A 19,812-nucleotide genomic window follows, 5' to 3' on the forward strand; every position below is an offset into this window, starting at 1 on the left:
CCCCAGTTGGTTTTATTGAAATAAGCGGAATCAAATAAGCTTTTTGTTGAGATGGAAGTTAATTAGTGTGGTATGGTGCTGCTTAGCTCGCCTTTGATTCCAGTTACAAGCCAAGAGCTGTCGTCGGCGTTATGTCCCCCACACCAAGATGCACGCTATATTTCACCAGCAGGGGGCAGTGAATAACTACTGACTCCACCATATCCCATACAACAGGGATCATCAACTACATTCAGCCACAGACCCAATTGTTTTAGTTTTTTCTTGAGCAGGTATTCGGGGGTCCGGAACATAATTACAAATCATTTGCAGTCTACAAATTGACCACAAGAAGCCCAACGAGATATTTGACATTATTTCAAACCTTTCTTACATTTTGTATACGATCACGTATCTATTATGTGTGGGAATAATTGGAACAGAATTCCACAATTTTAAATCACTTGGAGCTGATTTCCTGGTGTTTTTAGTCTTAGGTTCCAACAACGATATGTATATATTTTGTAATAATAAAATATAATGGCTCAGAACTTGGGGTGGCCAAATAAAATGACTGGGCTGTCAGTTGGGGAACCTGCCATGCAGTCATAGGGCATATCTCAGGAGTTTACAGGCTGATTGATCAGTCTTATCACACACACTCTCTGTGCCCCGTCAACATTCTGCTCTTTAGACCTGATCATCTTGTCATGGTGTACTCCAGACCTGAATCCTCCTGAATAGACAAATGGACTCGGGAGTTCATTGAGGGAGATGGCAGATTACCTTTGACTTTTACCCACTTCAGGTGAAAGAGACTGAAGGTAAAAGTAGGTAGGCTCTCACCTGATGTAAGTGGCAAGCAAGAATTCCTTGGTTGAGGAAATATAGTGCTTACTTAGCACATACTAATAGGCCTACAAGATAAAAATCAGTTGTGACTTGGACTAAATCTCGGGCATCTGAATAAACTTCGGAACCGTCCTGTTGGGATGGATGATTTTGAGACAAAATAATGAATCGTTGGTAAGGTTTGACCTAAAATGGAGCAAAAGACAATGGTGATCTAGGAATTAGCTGATCGTAATAGTTCATCAGTAAAAGCCTGTCAATTGATATTGGGTCAACTGCAGACCGACACCCTTTGACACAGAAAGCTGTGTTGGCGTCGGTCCTTGGTGTCTGTCTGACCACATCATCCTAGCCAAGTCAAACTGGACAATGGTCAAGGTTCATTTCCTCGCTCTGTGCTCAGCACCCCTAGAGCCATGCGGTCCAGACTGAACATCCCTACTAACCAGGTTTTAGTAATGGCCATTGCACTAAGGGTACCGCCCAATTACTCCACTCAAAGTCATGGATATAAGTTCAGTTGTGCCATAGTGCATTTTGATCACATACTGTATTGACCTGCTAGGGAGCTATGAAGAAACTGACAGATCTTCCTCAAACTTTCTATCATCTCTATTTATTGTCACCTTGAGGTCCATTTAGTATAAGGCTCCCTAACTATTTACAGTGCCCCCATTCAGCTCTATGCCTCAGTGGAGTGGTTACTAATGCTAAACCACTCTCATCAGCAGTCTCTTGCTGCCTGGTCCATGGGAAACTGGATCCAATCTTTCTTACATAACACTACGACGCTTCAATTTATTTTCGCTGTCCACACCGCTCAGTGCTTTTCTCTAGTCTATCACCCCTGAGACCTCCTTCCTGCCAAATACTGTTCCATAGCTGGTGAAACACAGGAGGCTCTTGCTAAATTCAGTCCTCTGACTTGGCTTGCAGTGTTTGTTCTGCTAAATTGCTCATTTTGACGATGACCTTTGTGTTTTTGGAGCTCTGTGTGTGTGGTGTGCTGGAGTGGGTCCAAGTAGACAGCCTGCGGAGGGAGAAGATTTCACACTGTGGCTGTCAACGTGTTTGAGCTTTTTTCTCTGTGTGGCTTGGACAAGGCAACACAAACACACACTGTGTGACACACACGCACAGTACACACATTTTTACATATTACATTTTAGTAATTTAACAGACGCTCTTATACAGAGCGACTTACAGTTAGTGCATTCATCTTAAGATAGCTAGGTGAGACCCACATCACAGGCATAGTAGGTCATTTTTTCCTCGAAGTAGTAGCTATCAGTGCTTGTGGGGGGGGGGGGGTGATGTGTGGATTATTTAACCCCCTAAAGTTGATGTCTGTGCCACAGTGGAAATCTAAATAGCATTTATTTTAATTCCCCATAAAAATCTGTCAATTTAAGCTAGAGATGTTTTTTTGTTGTTGCTTTGTATGCAAAAGTGCGACATCAGCCTACAGTATGTTGCACTTCCGCACCTGTGGTGAAAGGTGACCGAGCTAGAGTGGTGTTTGTCAAACCATGGGACATGCCAAAAATGTGGTCTTCTCATAAAATCGTATGTAGCGTCCGAACGGTTTGGCCTACAAACTACACTGAACAACAATATAAACACATGGAAAGTGTTGGGCCCATGTTTTATGAGCTGGAATAAAATAGCCCAGAAATTGACCATACCAACAAAAGCTTATTTCTGTCAAAGGTTTGTGCACAAATTTGTTTGCATCCATGTTAGTGAGCATTTCTCCTTTGCCAAGACAATCAATCCACCTGACTGGTGTGGCATATCAAGAAGCTGATTTAAACAGTATGATCATTACACAGGTGCCCCTTGTGCTGGGGACAATAAAAGGCCAATTTAAAATATGCAGTTTTGTCACACAACATAATGCCACAGATGTCAATTATGAGGGAGTGTGCAATTGGCATGCTGACTGCAGAAATGTCCACTGAAGCGGTTGCCTCCAACATAATTTTAGAGAATTTGGCAGTACGTCCAACCGATCTCACAACTGCAGACCACGTGTAACCACGCCAGCCCAGGACCTCCACATCAGGCTTCTTCACCTCGGGATCGTCTGAGACCAGCCACCCAGACGGATGATGAAACTGTGGATTTGCACAACCTGATGAATTTCTGCTCAAACTGTCAGAAACTGTCTCGGGGAAGCTCATCTGCGTGCTCGTCGTCCTCACTAGGGTCTTGACCTGACTGCAGTTTGTCGTCATAACCAATTTCAGTGGGAAAATACTCACCTTCGATGACCATTGGCAAGCTGGAGAAGTATGCTCTACCCAGATGAATTGTGGTTTCGTGTGGGTGAGCGGTTTGCTGATGTCAATGTTGTGAACAGAGTGCCCCATGGTGGTGGTGGGGTTATGGTATGGATAGGCATAAACTGCAGACAGGGAACACAATTGCATTTGACAATTTGATTACTGTGTTGAGATCCCGAGGCCCATTGTCGTGCCCTTCATCCGCCACCATCACCTCAGGTCTTCCATGCCCTGCATACTCACCAGACATGTCACCCATTGAACATGTTTGGGATGCTCTGGATCGACATGTACGACAGCGTGTTCCAGTTCCCGACAATATCCAGCAACTTCTCTTAGCCATTGAAGAGGAGTGGGACAATATTCCTCAGGCAACAATCAACAGCCTGATCAACTCTATGTGAAGGAGATGTCGCGCTGCATGAGGCAAATGGTGGTCATATCAAATACTGACTGTTTTGCTCTAGGACACCCACAGGCCTCACAATACTCGTCTGAAGGTCCCCCGGTACCATTTGAAAAAATGAATGGAAACTGTTTAGTGCCAAAAATAAGGGTTCAAATACGTCAAGATGTTTTAATGTTTCCTCATCTTTCTTATATCTATCAGATATTGGACATATGCTTCAGAACAAACTTCCTTTAGACGTTTTTGGGGGGGACTATCTGTTGTTCCATGTAGGGAATATGTTATTCAATGTGTTTGGATGGGCTAGCAGAAGTAAGGCCAAAAAACATTTTTCATAAAATATTAGTATTATATTTTCGGGATACTTCAAGGGGTATTACAATTCTAAATCAAATAGCTAAATGATCATTGGTCTGATCTCCTTAAAACAATCCCAATCCCAATCCCTTCCAGTGCTGGTGGCTTGTCATTCAGTACAGAGGGAAGATTAGGGTTCTGCTCAAACACTAGCTGGCATGGGCAGTGACTCTGCTGTCCTAGCTTCAGGGGGAAGCTGGTTCCACCATTGAGGTGCCAGGACAGAGAAGAGCTTTGACTGGGCTGAGCGGGAGCTGCCCTCTCGTAGGTGTGGGAGGGCCAAGAGACCAGAGGTGGCAGAACGGAGGTGCTCGGGTTGGGTTGTCAGGTTTTAGCATAGCCAGAAGGTAGGGAGGGACAGTTCCTCTTGCTGCTCCGTGTGCAAGAACAGTGGTCTTGTAGTGGATGCGAGATTGGAAGCCGGTGGAGTGTGTGGAAGAGTGGGGTGACATGGGAGAACTTTGGAAGGTTGAAAACCAAGCGGGCTGCAGTGTTCTGGGTAAGTGCAGGGGTTTGATGGTACAAGCAGGGAGCCCAGAAAACACACACAGTGCACTCGCTAGGTGTGCCACACTCTCGTTGTGTCATACAATAGGGTAACACAGCAGTACGTTAGTCTAACGGGCCTCTCAGCTTTGGACCCACTAAGGGATCAGGGGCCAGATTCTATTTTGTATGTGGGTCTGCACTGTTTCACCGCCTGTGGTCTCTGCCACCATGGAGACGGGCCTTTTGTTAGCCAGAATCCCATTACGTCATTGGACCAGACAATGATTGTGTCTGTGTATCTTTGTGCATCTATGGCTACATTTACACATGCATCCCAATTCTGATATTTTTTTCTGAAAAAGATCTTATGTGAAAAGATCTGATGTGATTGGTCAAAATACCTATTGGTGGGACAAAGATCAGAAATGGACTGCCTGTGTAAACAGCCTATGTGTGTACCTGTCTCCAAAGCCACTTAGTTGGTGAGTGCGTACATTTTTATTATGTTGACCCCTGCGGGAATTGAACCCACTACCTTGGCAGTGCTAGCACCAGTCTTGCCTACTAAGACAGACTTCGTATACGTGTCTGTGTCCACATGGGCAAGTTAGTTTATGTGGTGATATGATCAGAGTAATTGAGAGAAGTTGGATAGGGGCCAAGAAGAGAAAATGTTGGTTGTGATCTGGTCATGCTACAGCTCCATGCTCGACAGGTCAGACAGAGCCTTGGCAGCCACAGCTAGAGTGAGTCAATATTGGCAAAGAAGTGGCATGGAATAGAGCACAGGGTTACTGGTAGGGGAAACAGGATCCTCGACATGACTGTCATCACTGCGTGATAGCTACATCTTTACAGCTGTTTTTGGCTGTGATCACTTTATTATGTTATCCTTTTGTGAATTCATGCTGTTTTGGTACATCTTGTTTTGTGTTTTTTATCCATCTGTAGACATCAGACAGCTTTATTACCTGTTGGTGTTTTCTCAGTGATTACGACCTCCTCGGTATTGCGAAATAAGAACAGGGTTCAAGTAAAGGTGGAAGTGTTTTGACTTTGAGCCATGCCATGAAACACTCTGATGCTATATAAAGAGGTGTGATGGGAACAGCGCATGCATGGCTTTCCCCATCAGTACTGGTGGTGGAACCATACCGGTGTATGCTGCATGGCACTCAGACATCTTCCTGTCTACAGCTTCCAGGGGAGGCCTACATTTGCTGAATAAGGTGTGCTTAGAGCAGGGCTAGAGCAAAAGCCTGCATACACAGTTCCAAACGGGAATTTCACTGCTTTGTTATGCTGAACCCTCACAGCATAACATCCACATTGCTTTTTATTAAGACTTCTAACATTCTAACAAAACACTAAGTGTTGTACAGCTCTGTTACATAGTTCAGAACTTGTTATACAGTTTGACAGCTTATCTGTCACCACCTTTATGTAGCCAGAGATGAAATCCAACATAATCCCCTTTTGGCTAATCTAAAATGCTAATGAGATGCTAATGAAATCAGAGGAGAAAAAAACCTGCCGTGGAGAGAACCAGACTGGTATTACTTAGCCTGGTTGTCCATTTAAACTGGCCACAATGCATCATGTTATGTAAAACTCTGACCACCTTCAGCACCTCTCTCTCATTGGTTGTTCTGTTGTCTGCATATTTCTATTTGACCAGAGAGGGAAGAAATGGGGCCTAGCTAATTTATTTCAGTTTTAGAGAGAATGAGAGAGCGAGAGAGACTGGAAGCTGTGGGCTATTTTAACCTTTGAAATACACATTTATATTCTATCCCTGCTTGCAGTGCACCCATACAGTGGGGAGAACAAGTTTGCAGGTTTTCCTACTTACAAAGCACATAGAGGTCTGTAATTTTTATCATATATAAAAATCCAGAAAATCACATTGTACGATTTTTAAGTAATTAATTAGCATTTTATTGCATGACATAACTATTTGATCACCTACCAACCAGTAAGAATTCCAGCTCTCACAGACCTGTTAGTTTTTCTTTAAGAAGCCCTCCTGTTTTCCACTCATTACCTGTATTAACTGCACCTGTTTGAACTCGTTACCTGTATAAAAGACACCTGTCCACACACTCAATCAAACAGACTCCAACCTCTCCACAATGGCCAAAACCAGAGAGCTGTGTAAGGACATCAGGGTTAAAATTGTAGACCTGCACAAGGCTGGGATGGGCTACAGGACAATAGGCAAGCAGCTTGGTGAGAAAGCAACAACTGTTGCCGCAATTATTAGAAAATGGAAGAAGTTCAAGATGACGGTCAATCACCCTCAGTCTGGGGCTCCATGCAAGATCTCACCTCGTGGGGCATCAATGATCATGAGGAAGGTGAGGGATCAGCCCAGAACTACACGGCAGGACCTGGTCAATGACCTGAAGAGAGCTGGGACCACAGTCTCAAAGAAAACCATTAGTAACACATTATGTCGTCATGCATTAAAATCCTGCAGCGCACGCAAGGTCCCCCTGCTCAAGCCAGCGCATGTCCTGGCCCGTCTGAAGTTTGCCAATGACCATCTGGATGATCCAGAGAGAAGGTCATGTGGTCTGATAAGACAAAAATAGAGCTTTTTGGTCTAAATTCCACTCGCCGTGTTTGGAGGAAGAAGAAGGATGAGTACAACCCCAAGAACACCATCCCAACCGTGAAGCATGGAGGTGGAAACTTCATTCTTTGGGGATGCTTTTCTGCAAAGGGGACAGGACAACTGCACCGTATTGAGGGGAGGATGGAAGCGGCCATGTATCGCGAGATCTTGGCCAACAACCTCCTTCCCTCATGTAAGAGCAATGAAGATGGGTCGTGGCTGGGTATTCCAGCATGACAATGACCCGAAACACACAGCCAGGGCAACTAAGGAGTGGCTCCGTAAAAAGCATCTCAAGGTCCTGGAGTGGCCTAGCCAGTCTCCAGACCTGAACCCAATAGAAAATCGTTGGAGGGAGCTGAAAGTCCCAAAACCTGAAGGATCTGGAGAAGGTCTGTATGGAGGAGTGTACCAAAATCCCTGCTTCAGTGTGTGCAAACCTGGTCAAGAACTACAGGAAACGTATGATCTCTCTAATTGCAAACAAAGGTTTCTGTACCAAATATTAAGTTCTGCTTTTCTGATGTATCAAATACTTATGTCATGCAATATAATGCAAATTAATTACTTAAAAATCATACATATGTGATTTTCTGGATTTTTGTTTTAGATTCCGTCTCTCACAGTAGAAGTGTACCTATGATAAAAAAATGACAGACCTCTACATGCTTTGTAAGTAGGAAAACCTGCAAAATCGGCAGTGTATCAAATACTTGTTCTCCCCACTGTATCTGTGTATTATATTTACTGAAAATAAATTAAGTGTTGTAACACTATTTGAAATGCAAAACTGAGAACACATAGGGCCCTCTGTGACCAAGATGGAGACAGGTTTGAGTATTATTTGTTGAAGTGTCTGTGTAAAAAAATGATATTGCACATATTGTTTTATATTATTATAGTCATCTATTACATCTTATATCTCAACTTTAGTTTTAATAATAGCTTATTTTGTAGAAGAGAAAAGAGAAACCTCATCATCATGCACACTTCTCCTTTTCATAAAGAGCACCTACATGTGAGTTGCTACCTTGTTTGAGTTTTTTCACCAACTCAATGAAAATAAATCCTGTGTACCACTTGTGTAACCAGAGGTGTCAAACATAAACCAATAGATCAGGAGTTTTAATAGGGTTTTGATGTGGATTAAGTGTTTTATAACCCGTTGTAATATTCCTTATAACACAAAGGGATTATATTAGTCTGCATTTTACATGTGAAAGGCTGTATTGAGAGCTCTTCTCTCTTTAGATTGTAACCATTTTAAGCATGTATTATAATGTAAAGTAGATCAATTGAGTCAGATCTGAAGTCCTCTTCAAGGACACAGTAAAACATGTGGACTGAAAAAAGGTTAGCGCCACGCCCCCCTGGTGTGATGACGAGACCAGCTGGCGTTTAACGCGAACACTGTGCTGCAGCACCAGCACGCCACCGGCTAGTTCCTCTAGGCAAGCTGACCGGTGTGGACGGTACCTGAATATTCAGCAAGGACAGGCTTCATGATAAAAATGGAGTGAGACAGACCGCTAAACGACTAAAGAATTGGACCTGCAGTTTTGTGCGTATTTTCTGACTATTTTAATCCCGAAAAAACAAACACACGGTACAACATACTACGGCTCATATGTCTGTAAATTAGTAGAACTGTCACATCTACAACTGTTTTGCATGTCTGAGCAGGAGTCAATCAATCACACTGTAGGCTACTTTTACACGTTGTACGCCTGCTGTTGTGGTGCTGCTGCCTTCGCCGCTCTGTCCGGTCTACCCGTGGTCTAGACTGTTCCAAGCCCCGGTGGATTGACCTGCCAACTGAGCCGCAGCCATGGGAGGGAATTTGGGGTGCCACCGTTCGATCCCCAAAGACCCGACGGATTTCAACAACAGCAAGCGCAAGTTTAGCGCCGCGTGTAACTTCAGCCACATCCTCGTGAACCAAGAGCGGTTGAATATCAACACGGCCACCGAGGAGGAGCTGATGACTCTACCAGGAGTGAACCGCACGGTAGCGCAGAATATCGTGGAGTACCGGAACTGCATTGCGGGGTTTAAAAAGGTAGAGGACTTGGCTCTCGTGAGCGGAGTCGGTGCCGGCAAACTGGAGATCATCAGACTGGAAATATGCGTCTCGAGCAGGACAAGTTCGTCCCAACACTCGCCGTCGTCTCTGCGTAAAGACTTCGAGCCCCATCTGTCATGCACAGGTATGAACATCAACACCGCCACACCAGCGCAGTTCATGAGCATCCGTGGCATCACGGATAAAATAGCGAAGAACATAGTAGAATACCGGATGGAAAACGGTCCGTTTAAAAGCATCGAAGACTTGGTGAGGGTCAATCACATAAACTCATCTTTATTGGACAAAATTCGCTTTCAAGTGTTCGTAGAGCGTTCCACAACACCTTCCACCAATACCAACGGGGGGTTGGCATACACTACCAAGTCTCACCCGAGCCCCACATCATTCAGTCTCCGGAGTGAAGACATGGAGCTTCCACCCGGGGGGCCGACTCTGATCACGTCTGTGCGGCCCAACGTGGAGCCTCCGTCGGGGATGCGGGACGGGAAAGCGGTGGTCAGGGTGGCTACCTGGAACCTCCAGAACTGCTCTTGTGAAAAGGCCAACAACCCGGGCGTCAAAGAGGTCGTGTGTATGACATTGCTTGAAAACGAGTAAGTATTGATCTGGACCCTACTGACAAACGGTCCACTTTATAGACGTAAATTGTCCATTATACATTGTAGATTATATGCCAATGTATGGTGATCAAATCATTTCACTTCCACCGAATACAACAGGTGTGTGTACCTTACTGTGAAATGTTTAGGCCCTGAACGCAGTTCAGGAAATAGTTTTATTTTGTCAATATTTTCTTAACACAATAACAGTAAAGAGGCTATGTACAGGTTAGTTAAGGTCATTTGTACATTGTAGGTAGGGGTAAAGGGACTGTGCATAGATATTAAACAAAGAGTAGCAGCAGTGTAAAAACGTGTTGTGGGGTGGGTGTCAATGTAACTAGTCCGAGTGGCCATTTGATTAATTGTTCAGCAGTCTTATGGCTTGGTGGTAGGAGACTTTTGGACCTAGACTTGGCACGTCGGTACCTAGACTTGGCACGTCGGTACCTAGACTTGGCACGTCGGTACCTAGACTTGGCACGTCGGTACCTAGACTTGGCACGTCGGTACCTGGACTTGGCACGTCGGTACCTGGACTTAGACTTGGCACGTCGGTAGCGCTTGCCATGCGGTAGCAGAGAGAAGTCTGACTTGGATGTTCCATCTGTGCTAAAAAAAGTGGACATGCGAAACATGGCCTGTGCATGACATGACACCTGTAATCCAAATAGATTTGTTAGATAAGGGAAGTGCTTGTCACTTGTTTTGTGTCCCTGGGGGAAAACACATCTGCAGGTGGTAGAGAACAATCACACTGTTGGATTAACTAATGTAGCCTGTCTGGACACTCAGGATGGTTCCTAAATGAGGTCCTGCCAGGTGAACACCTATCACAGACCAGGTAAACTGTGTTAAGGGATAGAGCAGTCTGATCAGTAGTCTCGTTAGAAAGCCAGACCCTTAACTCACCACTGGGTTCAGCTTTATTTATAGATCGGAGACGATCAATCGTTGAGTGTTTGGTCTTCGGTGGCTTTGATTGTCCCCAAGGCTACTCACAGAGACGTTCATGAACTCTCACTCTCTCCCTCTGTGGGCAGTGGGTGTGACTTCCCCAGTCGACTCAGTGCCTTAGCACTGTGTGTGTTTAACACTGAACACAAATATTAACGCAACATATAAAGTGTTGGTTTCATGAGCTGAAATAAAAGATCAGATATTCCATATGTACAAAAATATTATCTGTCAAATTTTGTGCACAAATTTGTTTACATCCCTGTTAGTGAGCATTTCTCATTTGCCAAGATAATCCATCCACCTGACAGGTGTGGCATATCAAGAAGCTGATTAAACAGCATGATCATTACACAGGTTCACCTTGTGCTGGGGACAGTAAAAGACCACTCTAAAAATTAGCAGTTTTGTCACACAACACAATGCCACTTTTTAAAGTAATTTGTGACGACAGATACATGTCTGTATTCCCAGTCATGTGAAATCCATAGATTAGGGCCTTGTTTATTTATTTCAATGGACTGATTTCTGATTTCACATGAACTGTAACACAGTAAAATCAATGAAAATGTTGCATTTATATTTTTGTTCAATATAGTTCAGTGGTTGTTTTATATAATCCCCAGACCAGGACAGTGTGATGCAGCAGTGAGTCTAGAATGTCTTTCTGGGCCTCCTCATTGAGAGGGGGGACACACATTCCGCCTGGTGGTGTTAGGACACAGACACAAACACACACTGTGTGTTACAGATTGAAACTATCCCTGGTGTTAAGACTGAAACGCAGTGGCGGCTTCTGATTGGCTGAATACCCGCGGTGCAAGGTGGTTGCAGTTAATAACAAAGCAGCATGACAGAAATATCATGCCAAGTTTTCAAACTACTGCTAGTTTCTCTGAGAAGATGTGTGTGTATGAAGTGATCTGTGCATTTGAACAACACCATATAATCACCTATTTAACTTTTTCATGTCAAACCAAATGACCACTGCAGCAGATGGTGACACTGTTTTGAACAGATTAGATTATACTATTATGAACGAACAACCAGTTTACGAATGAGTGCACCAGGGAGAAAGCAATAAGCATGCAGATGCAATAAGTGAAAACACATGCTCTAACTGGGGATAGCGAGCTAACATTTTACAGTGCATGATGCGCTAGCCAGTTAACTTTCATTCTGAAATAACTTCAAATTCCCGAGTTAGCCAGATATTAGATTAGGAAGCTCCCATGCCAATTTCAAGTCGAACTAGCAAGTAAGCTACCAGCTAGCTACACTGAGTGTACACAACATTAAGAACGTTTTCCTAATATTGAGTTGCACCCCCCCTTTTGCCCTCAGAACAGCCTCAATTCTTCAGGGCATGGACTCTATTGAAAGCGTTCCACATGGATGCTGGCCCTTATTGACTCCCAATGCTAACCACAGTTGTATCAATTTGTCTGGATGTCCTTTGGGTGGTGGGCCATTCTTGATACACACGGGAAGCTGTTGAGTGTGTGAACCCAACTGGTGCGCCTGGCACCTACTACCATACCCAATTCAAAGGCACCTACAAATTTTGTCTTGCCCATTCACCCTCTGAATGGCACACATACACAATCCAGGTGGCATCAATAAGGGGTAATCGCATTCACCTGGTCTGTCAAAGAAAGAATTCCTCAGTGTGTCTATTTTTTTTAAATAAAAATCTGTTTACAATTGGTAAAAAAACAATCACAGGTGGGGCGCCGCCCCTTGTGTGCAGGTTGCCGCTACTGAAGCTACTTCGATCAGTCGAGCATGTTATGGTAATTTTGGCACCTAGAGTCAAATCTTCCGCGTGGTCCCAAATCCAGTCTCACGAGAGTACTGTCATCATGCATACAGCACATGATCCTCGTGTCTGTCACTTAATGCAAGAAAGAACACCAAATATAATACTGCCCCACCCTAGTCTCAAACAGTACAGTCTCTCTCTCACACACGCACACACACACACACAGTTGTGTTTTACTCACTTTGTGGGGAGACAATTGTTTCCCATTAAAAATCATTTTTTGTGACCTTAACACCAAACCCTTAAATTTACCCCTAATTCTAAACCAAAACACAACCCCTAAGCCTAAAAATAGCAAATTAGTTTGATTACTATTCTTGAGGACTTCTGGTCCCCACAAGTATAGTTAAACGTGTGTGTGTGTGTACACATATATATGTAAAAGTCCTACAGGCACAGCAATCAGAGAAAACAAAGCCCTTTCCAATGATTGACCAGCTTTAGCACAGTACTTTGACCCCAGGTACTTCTCTTCCTCTTCTGTACTGTTTGTATGTGCATGCTCTTTCTAAAGCGGTGATACTTCCCCTGGCTGTCTCTCCCTCTTCCTGTGTTCTGTCAGACTATAGGTGAGTGTTATGGCTGGGGACATTGAGGCACAGGGCGGGAGGAAGGTGGAGGGAGAGGGATAATAAGGGGAGAGGAGGTGGAGGGGAATGGAGAGAAATGGAGTTGAAGGGGAGGGGTGTTGTCTGTTTGCTTAGCGCTCAGCTGTGGAGAAAAATATCAAATGCAATCACATACTTGAGTTTACAATACAAGCTGGGGCGTGTTGTTTTGGCCTGCCTCCAGCTAGCACAGGGAGCGAGTTACTGGAGTTCAATGAACTCCGCTCTGCACCACACGAAATCAAAGGTCAAACCGACAGACCATTGGCTACCAGTCCCACCAGCCAGCCTGACACAGTCTTGGGGGAAAGGACCCCCCCCCTCCAATTATTTGTACTCAGTTGAGTACTGCCACTCCCATCCCCTGGCTGAGGGAACAAGGAAGCGGTTTCACCACGCTGACTAGCTAGCTAGCTGCGAGAGGGAAGTTACTCTTGGCGAGCAGGGAGTATGGTTATAACAGTTCAACAGTACAGGGAATGTGTAGACTGGAGCTGCTGACACACAGTTGACTAACATCTCTGGAAGAAAAACAAATGAACAGCTCTATTACTGACAGACTCCAGGGATAACCTCTGTGTACTATGTTGTCTGTGAACGGTAGGAAAGGGAACGATAGGCCACTTTCTATAATGTCGGTTTTGCAAGATCAGTAGTGTGCCATACTACGCAATATCTATTGTGCAATTGTTTAACCTTGGCTTTCACGAGCGGCAACTTCAGGGACATAGACCGACGCTAAGTGAACAAGGAAGGCTGACTAGCTAGCAGGGAGTAAGGTTAATACAGGATTTTGTCTTGTTCAGTGTTGTGTAAAACCTACTGTACTGTGGAAATAAGATTTGGATGTAAATGAGTCAAACCTGTTGAGAAACCACAGGTTAACCGTGGATGTGCAGTGCTAACGAAAACCCACCAACCCACCAACCCACCTGCCACCCTAAACACATTCTCTCACCCCAGGTCAACCTCTACAGGGTTAGTGGAAAAGGGCTTCCACGGTTTAAATGGGTCTGAACTGACTTGATCTACCGAGTAAACCACTCTTGTTCTCCCCCCCCCCCCCCCCAAAAAAAAACCTCCCCCCACCCCAAGACATATTTGACACACTCAAGACGGGCGTGGATTAGAGACCTGTTGTAATGTGTTCTAATCTTCATCATTAATGAGGTTCGCCATTAGAACCCTGACAGTATTTCTAATCTAAATCGATTTGACCAGACTGACCCGATAACAGAAACAATGTGTTCTGTGTTGATCTGTAGCTAGTTGGCTATTCCAAGGTCAATCGATCAATTTGGTAATGCAATCATCCAATGATTCCCATCACCACAGTCTATGGACAAGATCTTCTCGACTTCTAAACAGATTACCGGTATTACAGATCAACTGGGTTTTCTCGCTTCTAATGTTGAAGAAGCATGTTCTGTATTGAGTCATTCCATTTGATTTTGAATCACTTTTTGACTGTACCCCTTTTTGGATTTGAACAACTTTCCATATGTATTTGCCCATGGGGGAAGTGATCAGAAAGGGATTTGTTTTGGACCTGAATGCCAAAATGTTTTGGAGATGGAGGTGCTCAAAGTTGACCCATTTTGCATACCCATACCATGAGACCTCCATGTCTTCATCACGGTAAAAGTTAAATGGTTGCGTTTGACATCATTTTAAAGCTTACAAACAGGGTTGCCAAACTATATATATTTTTAAACCTTTTAACCAATGGCGGTCAGTGCCATTTAAGATGAGGGAGAACTTTTTTTTTTTTCATGAGCATGGCCTAATTTCTATTACAGCATATTGGATAACTCTCATTCATATTCAATTAACCCAGTTCAATGTAACAGCGATAGGTTTAGGCTACTACATGATACTCTAATTTTCTGTTATTGTACAGTCAGTAAGCAGTTACACCGGAGGGCCCCGGTGGCAATAAATTAGTAAAACCAGAAGCTTACCTTGACTTGGAAGAGTTCCAGTGTTATGTTGGAAAGCGATAGCCAGCTAGCTAACATCGCATCCCTCTTTTTGAGCAGGGTGTTTCAGTAGGCTAAACTAGCTCGCTGCATTTGCTAACTACAGTGGGGCAAGAAAGTATTTAGTCAGCCACCAATTGTGTAAGTTCTCCCACTTAAAAAGATGAGAGGCCTGTAATTTTCATCATTGGTACACTTCAACTATGACAGACAAAATGAGAAAAACAAATCCAGAAAATCACATTGTAGGATTTTTAATGAATTTATTTGCAAATTATGGTGGAAAATAAGTATTTGGTCACCTACAAACAAGCAAGATTTCTGGCTCTCACAGACCTGTAACTTCTTCTTTAAGAGGCTCCTCTGTCCTCCACTCGTTACCTGTATTAATGGCACCTGTTTGAACTTGTTATCAGTATAAAATACACCTGACCACAACCTCAAACAGTCACACTCCAAACTCCACTATGGCCAAGACCAAAGAGCTGTCAAAGGACACCAGAAACTAAATTGTAGACCTGCACCAGGCTGGGAAGACTGAATCTGCAATAGGTAAGCAGCTTGGTTTGAAGAAATCAATTGTGGGAGCAATTATTAGGAAATGGAAGACATACAAGACCACTGATAATCTCCCTCGATCTGGGGCTCCATGCAAGATTTCACCCCGTGGGGTCAAAATGATCACAAGAACGGTGAGCAAAAATCCCAGAACCACGTGGGGGAACCTAGTGAATGACCTGCAGAGAGCTGGGACCAAAGTAACAAAGCCTACCATCAGTAACACACTACGCCGCCAGGGACTCAAATCCTGCAGTGCCAGACGTGTCCCCCTGCTTAAGCCAGTACATGTCCAGGCCTGTCTGAAGTTTGCTAGAGAGCATTTGGATGATCCAGAAGAAGATTGGGAGAATGTCATATGGTCAGATGAAACCAAAATGGAAAATCTCAACTCGTCATGTTTGGAGGACAAAGAATGCTGAGTTGCATCCAAAGAACACCATACCTACTGTGAAGCATGGGGGTGGAAACATCATACTTTGCGGCTGTTTTTCTGCAAAGGGACCAGGACGACTGATCCGTGTAAAGGAAAGAATGAATGGGGCCATGTATCGTGAGATTTTGAGTGAAAACCTCCTTTCATCAGCAAGGGCATTGAAGATGAAACCTGGCTGGGTCTTTCAGCATGACAATGATCCCAAACACACCGCTTGGGCAACGAAGGAGTGGTTTCGTAAGAAGCATTTCAAGGTCCTGGAGTGGCCTAGCCAGTCTCCAGATCTCAACCCCATAGAAAATCTTTGGAGGGAGTTGAAAGTCCGTGTTGCCCAGCAACAGCCCCAAAACATCACGGCTCTAGAGGAGATCTGCATGGAGGAATGGGCCAAAATACCAGCAACAGTGTGAAAACATTGTGAAGACTTACAGAAAACATTTGACCTCTGTCATTGCCAACAAAGGGTATTTAACAAAGTATTGAGATAAACTTTTGTTATTGACCAAATACTTATTTTCCACGATAATTTGCAAATAAATTCATTAAAAATCCTACAATGTGATTTTCTGGATTTTTTTCTTCTCATTTTGTCTGTCATAGTTGAAGTCTACCTATGATGAAAATTACAGGCCTCCTCTTTTTAAGTGGGAGAACTTGCACAATTGGTGGCTGACTAAATACTTTCTTGCCCCACTGTATCTCTCTTTTCTATTTCTCTCTTGCTTCATTTTGGAAGAAATGTATTTGTTCAACTATTGTCTTTTTCTCTTTGAGTCAATTACTCACCACATTTTACACACTGCAGTGCTAGCTAGCTCTAGCTTCTGCTTCCTGCAATCAGAATAAGAGAATGACATGTCAGTTCATGCTGCAAGAGCTCTGATAGGTTGGAGAATGTCCTCCGGAAGTTCTCACAATTACTGTAAGTCTCTGGAAGGGGGTGAGAACCGTAAGCCTCCTAGGTTTTGTATTGTAATCAATGTACCCAGAGGAAGATGGAAGCTAGCTGTCCTCAGGCTACACCATGGTGCTACCCTACAGAGTGCTGTTGAGGCTACTGTAGACCTTTGCATAATAGTGTGTTTTAATCAATTATTTGGTGACGTGATTATATTTAGTTTTATATAAAAAGGGTAACTTTTAATGCTTAAATATTCATATTTTTATGAAATTCACTGAGGATGGTCCTCCCCTTCCTCCTCTGAGGAGCCTCCACTGCTTTTAACGTCAATTATCTATCTGTTTCAATTTCGCGTATGTTGTAGTTGAGACCCTATTTGACATATTCTGAGGTGTTTGTTGTTCCCACCATCTGTTTAGACACAGCATGCTCTTAAATACAGGGTGGGTGTCATTTCAATCATAGAAATATAATTCATAGAATGGACATGACCATTGAAATTTTAATTGACTAAAAATGCTCACTTCTAATTACTATCACAAAGACGCCGGACCACCCACCGTCAAATGTCAATTTAAATGTGAATATCTCTATTTCAGTAGATTTCCTATGGAAGATTGATGGTATTTAAAGCAACTGATATTCCCATTCAAGTTAACATTCTCTAATGTGTGGTCCTCCAACTGTTTTTGTGCTACCATTTTGAAAGTTGAAATATCAACTTTCTCATTTTAGTACAGCCAAAACATGACACCCACCCTGTGTTCAAGAGCATGCTGTGTCTCAACTGTTGGTGGGAACAACACGAACCCCTCAATGTAAAATAGGGTCTAAGCTACAACATATGCAGAGTTTACGTGTTTTTAGATAATTTACATAAAAAGTTCAAAAATGTATTTTCTCTCAAGAAATATAGAATAGTTTGATAAGCCTTTTTAAAGGATATCATTCTCAACCATTTATATTTTCCAGTTATTAAGACATGGAGGTCTCGTGGTAGGGTGGGTAATGGATAATTGGTCAACTTTTAAGACTTCTATTTCCTAATTGCTTTGGCATTCAGGTCCAAAAAGTCATTTTCTAATCTTCTCCCATGGGCATGGCAAGTTTTGTTTGAAACAAAAGGGATTCTGTCAAGTGATTGAAATCAAATGGAATGACCCCATTTAGCAGGCCTGTTCTAGCTGACAGGCCCTTAACCCAGACGATAAGGGTATGATGTTGGTAAATGTGTGCATGCCTGAATGACATGGCTAGTATAGATCTCACCTACTGAAGCTCCTTTGTTAACTGTCACAACACTCACATGTCTCTCTCTACCAATCTAGCTGTCCAGCTTTTCCAGGTATGTGTGTGTGTGAGAACACTTACAACTTCCAGCCAGCTGCAGTAGTTGAGATTTTACCTCCCCAACCCACACCTCAGTCCTGACCCAGCAGGTCTGAATTCCAAGCAGGGAGGCGGGTGTTCAGCACCCGGGGGTTGGGTGTTGTTGGCGCTGCCTACCTGCCACTAACCATGTTAATCCCTGTCATAGTGCATGATGGGAAGGTCTGCTACATCTCACCTGCAACAGCAGGTCTGTTCCCCCGACTCACAGAACTGCCAGAACGGAGCAGACTGACTGCCAGAACAGACATCATGACTATGTGCTGGACTCTGCTGCTATGGTAACACCCTCTGTGTATCCCAATGAAATCCAGAGCTATCAGAGAGGCACAGTTTCTCTCTCAGCCCTGTCAGCGTATTATGTGATTGTGTGTGTGTGTGTGAGAGTGACTCGGGATTGATGCTGAGGTTGTGTGTGTTGTTGGGAAGGTTGTGCTCTGTGTGTGTGTGGCTGACGCGGAGTGTTAAGAGCACAGAGGGAGAAGGCGCTCATGTGGAAAATTCCATTAGGACAGCAGTTTGTGACCAACAGAAGGACAGACCGTGAGTGAGAGGCATTACCCAGAAAACACTGCTATTGTCAGTGCCAGTCCCTCTAACTGTAACCAGTTAGCCATTTTACACTGGAACACACTAACCTGATTCTCAATTGATCCAAAACCAGTCTACACTGATACACCATCTCACAAACCAGATTGCACTCATACACCACGATCTAGTACAGTACCCTCTGAGACAGGATTAGTCCAAGGTGACTTTGGTGCTGGAGCTCATTACTTTTAGTTTACACAATTTATAGTATGTCCTATCAGATTTACTATAAGTACAGACTTAATTTCCTTCATTGTGTATGTGTAGTTTTCCTCACCTGGTAAATCATTCTAAGTGTCTGCCTGACATTGGTTATTTTCTTCATTGTAATGATGACATTGAGGGATTCCAGTTTCTCTGAGTTGCATATAGTGTGGCTCTGCTATCTCTCTGTTTCTCTGCGGCAGTGTGGATTAGAGGTCGACCGATTATGATTTGTCAACGCCGATACCGATTTATTGGAGGACCAAAAAAAGCCGATACCGATTAATCTTCCGCTTTTATTTATGTATTTAATAATCTTTTTACATTTATTTATTTGTTATAATGACAATTAAAACAATACTGAATGAACACTTTTATTTTAACTTAATATAATACATCAATCAAATCAATTTAGTCTCAAATAAATAATGAAACAAGTTCAATTTGGTATAAATAATGCAAAAACAAAGTGTTGGAGAAGAAAGTAAAAGTGCAATATGTGCCATGTAAGAAAGCTAACGTTTAAGTTCCTTGCTCAGAACATATGAAAGCTGGTGGTTCCTTTTAACATGAGTCTTCAATATTCCCAGGTAAGAAGTTTTAGGTTGCAGTTATTATAGGAATTATAGGACTATTTCTCTCTATACCATTTGTATTTCGTATACCTTTGACTATTGGATGTTCTTATAGGCAC

The 19,812-nt window shown here is 43.3% G+C and overlaps 1 protein-coding gene across 1 annotated transcript in view; it reads left to right on the top strand.

Annotated features, from left to right (window-relative positions):
* Positions 1–8,418: 8,418 nt before the first annotated feature.
* LOC139372685 (endonuclease/exonuclease/phosphatase family domain-containing protein 1-like) overlaps positions 8,419–19,812 on the top strand; it is a 28,232-nt gene continuing 16,838 nt past the window's right edge. Inside the window, exon 1 of the mRNA XM_071112470.1 lies at positions 8,419–9,667. Coding sequence (XP_070968571.1) covers positions 8,817–9,667 — 851 coding nt within the window. The 5' untranslated portion in view covers positions 8,419–8,816. The remainder of the gene's footprint in view (positions 9,668–19,812) is intronic.

The sequence above is a fragment of the Oncorhynchus clarkii genome, chromosome 18 (genome assembly GCF_045791955.1).
Source record: "Oncorhynchus clarkii lewisi isolate Uvic-CL-2024 chromosome 18, UVic_Ocla_1.0, whole genome shotgun sequence".
NCBI classification, from domain to species: domain Eukaryota; kingdom Metazoa; phylum Chordata; class Actinopteri; order Salmoniformes; family Salmonidae; genus Oncorhynchus; species Oncorhynchus clarkii.